General features: G+C 37.1%; 1 protein-coding gene across 1 annotated transcript in view; it reads left to right on the forward strand.

The window, feature by feature from the left end:
* ttbk1a (tau tubulin kinase 1a) overlaps nt 1-4,524 on the forward strand; it is a 161,657-nt gene extending 157,133 nt beyond the window's left edge. Inside the window, exon 16 of the mRNA XM_039738448.1 lies at nt 3,423-4,524. Within this exon, the coding sequence (XP_039594382.1) occupies nt 3,423-3,876 (454 nt within the window). The 3' untranslated portion in view covers nt 3,877-4,524. The remainder of the gene's footprint in view (nt 1-3,422) is intronic.
* Nucleotides 4,525-6,256: the final 1,732 nt, after the last annotated feature.

Genomic DNA, 6,256 nt, shown 5'->3' on the forward strand with positions numbered 1-6,256 from the left:
AAATAAGTCTGCCAACATCTGAGTTGTTTCGTCGTGTAGTAGGTGCGGCAACGCTATGCTAGGCAAAATGTTACGAATAAGAGGCTTAGCAGTATATCATTATAATTATTAGGAGTATTAACAAAAACTTCATAAAAGGATGAATGCCTGGGCTCCACCTGACAAAGTAAATGAAATGAATTGTCATCTCAGATGTGTTCACCTTGGATAAAAGCATCAGTGGAATATGATTCTCATATTCTGGATTTTCTTCCCCTTTCTAAGTCAAAGTCAAAGTGAACTTTATTGTCATCTAATTTCCCCTTGGGATTAATAAAGTATCTATCTATCTATCTATCTATCTATCTATCTATCTATCTATCTATCTATCTATCTATCTATCTGTCTATCTATCTATCTATCTATCTATCTATCTATCTATCTATCTAACCATATACAAGTATACAGATAGACGAAATTGCGACAAGTTTTTTCCCCTCCTGTGCAAAGGTATGTGGATCATCAGGACCAATACGGTAAAAGGGGGCGTGTCCTTATGCAAATATCCTAACTTGGGGTTACTGAAGCAGCGCTTTACATTTTACAGTTGTCTACCTTCGCTATTTAACAGTTTTACACTGTCAGATTAAAAGCGATTTTTTTTTAGTGTAACTCTAATGTATCAGTAAATGGTACTCAGCATATTTAGAAGGTAGAAAAATATCGATTTAAGAGAACTTGGCTGTAAAAAATAAGGAAATGTATTGTTTAAGATATACAGGTAATTTATGTAGAACATAAGGTAACTTTCCTTATTTTCAGAAAAGGTATTTTTTTTGCCATTAAATTTACTGATATTTTTACAGTGTAACATCTTAATATTTTGGATTAGCTGTCTCCTTATTTTCATGCGTCATATTCATTGCATATTCTGCTTTCAGTGCTGAGTGCGTGATGTTGATTTTTAGAATGTTGTACAGTATAACAATACCTTAACAGGTCTTTATTGTGTGTGTTTTGCTGTTTTTTTCAATTTTTCAGCTGACGGTATTTCATCCCCCGTCAGGTAGCCTAAGAGATAATGAAGTGTGGTCTCTCTTGCCAATTCGAACTTCTACTGCAATTTCAAAATGCCTTTGTTCTGCCATGTCCCCTGCCAGCACATTGACCTGCAATTAAATATTTTATGTATTTGACTATCTGAAGTCTGATCCTCTAAAGCAGCGGTTCTCAACCTGTGGATCGCGACCCCGTCGGAGGTCGAATGATGATTTGCCAGGGGTAGCCTAAGACCATTGGAAATATGGGTTTTGTCTATTCTAATGTGTAAAACTTGTTATTGTACAAATTTTTTCCATTGGTAGTTACTAGGTTTTTTTACTATAAATGTCATTCGAGGATAGATGTTGCAGACAATTGAATCAAATGTTTTATCGTATTTTTAACTGTTTACATTACTGTACGTCGAACACATAACGCTGTTGCGGGGATTTACGTACTTCTTCCATTTCCAACAACATATCTTTGCGAAACAGGGTTTTCCAGCTTGTTGGTTATCAAGTCTAAATACAGAAGTAGACTTGTTGCAGAAGATGATCTTCATTGTGCTCTTGTAAAGACTGCCCCGAGAATTTATGATCTGGTGAGAAAGAAGCAGCCTCAACCTTCGCAATGACGTTGGATTTTTACGAGTACTGTCGCATCAATTTTGTAGCAATGCAGTTTACTGTTGTTATATTAAGACTGTTACCCAGGCTACACCATGCTTTTCACATTTTCAAATAAGTATACCACTTGAATACGGTGAATACAGTTCAATACACAATGAAGAAAAACAAATAAACGTAAGTCATGAAGACAAAATTTCATTTATTTCTAACTAGCAAAATACCCGCGCTTCACAGTGGAGAAGTACTGTATTAAACAAGTTATGAAAAAGAAAAGGAAACATTTTAAAAATAACGTAACATGATTGTCATTGTAATTATTTTGTGACTGTTATGAGTGTTGCTGTCATCAAGGATTTGATTATCATTATTTCTTTAATTTAGGTTCGTATTTGGAGGATGTGTTGTGTTCAAGTTATATTCTGTGTTTGTCAACCGTTGTAAACATAACAGGTTTCATTCATCGAAGTGTTCACTACCCAAATCGGTACTCGTGAATCTAAGATGTTTAACAGGCATTCCTGGTATTAAGTTGTGGATTTGCCTGCGAATATTTAGCGGCAGCGTGTCTATGAACGTAATTTAAACTTAAGCTTTACACTTTGCTTTCCTATTGATGTGTCTACAAAGGCTTGTTCAGATTCAGAGGGTTGTTCCTTTCTTACTGCATCAACAAACAGCTCGTGTTCCTCTTTATCTCAGACATCACACACTGCCTACACGGGTTTACTTTTACCAGTCCTGAAAAGTCAGTTACCGTTAGCCACTCGGAGTACATGCATCGAAGCTTCTCAGCTGTGCTTGTGCTATCTCGTGCGATCTTGCGATGTCCACGACTTTATTTAATGTTAGCTCAGACCCGGCACTTAAATTTTTCTCTCGCACTTTCACTGAGTTTGTGCCAAACACTAGTCTATCCCTGACCATCTCATCTTCGTTTGCATAAGCACAGTCCTTCACCCGCGAATATTTAGCGGCAGCGTGTCTATTGGATTGTTGCTGATGGACGGCCTTATATGGGCAGGCACTCAATTACATGGGAGGCGTGACGATGAGGGATGCAACTCCGCCTCACACGGCGACCGAGCTGCAGGCTGTGGTCGTATATATGTACGTAAGTAGGATTCAGTTATGACCGTTATTCGTAGAATGTGAAATGAAACCTGCTTAACTTTTGTAAGTAAGCTGTAAGGAATGAGCCTGCCAAATTTCAGCCTTCTACCTACACGGGAACTTGGAGAATTAGTGATGAGTGAGTGAGTCAGTCAGTGAGTCAGTGAGGGCTTTGCCTTTTATTAGTATAGATTAAAAATAAATATTTCACAATATATAATTACATATTGTTTTTGTTATTAATCACTACACTTTAATTATGTTCAATTTGTAACAATGAAAATACATCCTGCATAGCAGATATTTACATTACGATTCATAACAGTATCAAAATTACAGTTATGAAGTAGCAACGAAAATAATTTTACGGTTGGGGTGTCCACAGCATGGGAAATTGTATTAAAGGGTCACGGCACTAGAAAGGTTGAGAACCGCTGATTTCAAGAGTGTTTGTACATGAAACTTGCACAACAGGAAATAGAAAGAATGTCCAGTTAAAAAGGATGATTTTGTTTTCTGGTCTCAATGTATTATCATTGAGTGCAATTAATTTCTTTTGATTCAAGAGTAAATGTGCAATTGTTAATTTGTTCCCTTGGTGTTTTTTAATCAATAGACAATATGTAGCGTAAGGTTAAACCTGTCATTTTTGTGATGTTTCAGGCTGCAAGCGCATAAAACAGGAAACGCAAGCGTGAATGTCCATTATGAGCAGAGGTCAAAGCAGATGCCGTCACAGGTCCAGATGTCACCAAGCCCGGCTACTTTCCAAGGTAGCCCTAGGATACCCCTGCGTATGACACCCCGAAGTTCCATGTTACCCCCTCCGCGAAGCCTCAGTGCATCTCCAAGAAGCTATTCCACCTCCCGAACGGACAGTCCCTCTCCATCACGACAGCGAAGGCAACCAGTGAGCACTGAAATTAAGAGGCAGTTTATTTCTTTCAGAGCTAACACTGCCCTTCCTCTTAGGCCAAAAGCTCAGGCAACTGGGACTGCAGAGGACTCGGCATTGCTACCTGCTGGAAAGTCTGCAAGAAAGGTGAGGTCACAACTGCAAGTTCAGCCAACCAAAGGAAGAAAAGAAGTATTTGAAAGCAAGGTTGCTGCCAGATAATGATCTTACTGCCATCAGCCAGTGCTACATGGTAATTCATGCTTCTAATCTACTCAAAAATCTCACACCACCGTATGTATTGAGTCAGACCAAATAAACATTAGTGGTTTGCAAAGGTTAGTGCTTCTGCTGCTTACTTTGACAGTTATTTTTGAAGTACATCCACAGGAATAACATGTATATATGCATAAGGTATTTCTATAAAGTGCTTAAGTATAATCAGAAAATGTAAGGGTACGTTTATTACATATCCTTTAAATTTATAAGCATTCTGAAGAGTTCTAAACTGATATTACAATATTTGATCTTGAGAAGGTTTTTCTCAGTAATTAAATTATATACACCTAATTTGACATCATTCTGCTCTTAGCTCATTTTACTGTTGAACTCCATGAAGTCATTCGCAGTACAAATCAGTGGCACTTTTTTTTTGCCTTTAGAACCAGCCAAGAAGAACATGTGCCAATTAATCGCACTTAAATTTTCAAATGTGAGTGAAAACCGTAAAATTATAAAAAGAAATCAAGTTACTATGAATTCAGTGGTAAAAGATAATAATAACCTGCTACTCTGAATTACAAGAAACCGATTTTACTATTTGGATGACTTGTTTGTTGTTTACCATTGGATAAGTGAGTAATTTGTAAAACAGGCATTGAAATAAAATATCATCTGATTTTTGGATTTCTACTTTTTCTACATGCTATATGTTATAAAGTACATTTTTCCTTAAAATAACACTTAAGTTTATAGTCTTTTGTAATGTCAGGAATTTTGAAGAGTTATCTTTGTTCCATTATATTCTAGTTGTTCCTAAGAGACATCTCATGAATATAAAATGCTAGTGTCTTAGTGAGACAGTGAAAACTTTACAAGCGTACTTTGCAGCGCGCTTATCTTTTTAAGAATATTCGGTCGGCCAGCCCAAGTCGGAGATTTTGAGTGACGCTGCAGTGACTTAGGATCCGCAGTGCCTTTCAGTCGTGGTCCTGATGTTTGATCATCTCAGTGTCCCACCCGCAGATACCGTAACTTGTCTCGCCACCCCTCCTGTGTTCACTGGCCATTGACTGGGCCTCCCACTTGTATTTACATGGCCGGGCACCTGAAACTGTTGTGCCCATCTGCTGGCATCTTCAAGCAGGCCGTTGATTTTCAATATTGTCTCATTTCTTTAGTTTCTGATATCTTTGTTTCAGTCTCTGCCATTGATCTTTGCCACCTTGTTCAGCCTCACTTTGTTTGCCTTTAACTGGTTTTATTCTGACCTTGGCATCTGTATTTTGTTACTAAGCTTTAGTTGTTTTTTATGTTTATTGCCATCCTTCTACTGCTCACCTCTTTTGTTTTGACAGCATCTCCTCTTCAGGCTGTTAGCCCCATTAATATTTCTTTATATCTTCTCATAACATCATCACCTGTACTCGAGCTCAATTCCACACTCACAAGTGACGTTATTCTCGAAAGAGAGGTTAGCTGTGAGTGCTAAAAGGAAGAAAAGATCTGTTCTGCGCACGAATGGGGATACAGTAGCATATAGTTTTATTTTCTAAAATTAATTTTAAAAAGCAATCCAGAGATATTGTGAATAAAACCTATTGGAGGTTTAGAGTCTCTAAATGTAAATCAGCTATTTCCTGATAATGATATTTCAGTATATTTCTAAATATATAAATACTGATTGTACTTTATGTATTTAATACTAAACCACCTGTTTTTTCTAAATAATGGGTTTGCAAGTCCTAATGCGTCTGCTCTCGATGTGTGTGTTGAATCAACGTCAGTAACCAAATGAGTTAAACTGTGACAGGAATTTACTGTAAGTCACTGGGACTCAATAGACGGCTTAAATGCACCAGTTGGGCCAAATCTTGACTTCATCCTCTATAATGAGTCACCTCTAACTCTAAAATGGAAAAAGAGCTTTGTGCATCTTATTGTTTATTTGAAAATGAATATCTGCCATATTTTTTTAACAATCAAATCTTTAAAAGTAAACACTATATATTTGTTACCGGCAGGCATGGTATAGAATGCCTAGGCAAGATATAAATGGCGAAAATTGGATGTCAAAGTAAGAAACGATTAATATGTCACACATTTCCTAGGCATTCTGTGCAATGCCAAAAGACAAACCGGCAACGTATAAAATACTCCCGCTAAAGACGTTTCTAATGTCACGTGGCGACAAGTAGGTTCGTATTTTATTTTCTCTTGTTTTCCTCAATAAGAAAGTCCTATACTTTATTTTGTATTTCTTTCTTTTTCATATACGTCTTTTCATGACTCTCTTTTAATACTTTGCCTAAATAGCATTTGTCATTCTATACAATGCCTAGGGAAAGTATATCCATCCATTATCCAACCCGCTATATCCTAA

Source organism: Polypterus senegalus, chromosome 16 (genome assembly GCF_016835505.1).
Source record: "Polypterus senegalus isolate Bchr_013 chromosome 16, ASM1683550v1, whole genome shotgun sequence".
NCBI lineage: Eukaryota > Metazoa > Chordata > Cladistia > Polypteriformes > Polypteridae > Polypterus > Polypterus senegalus.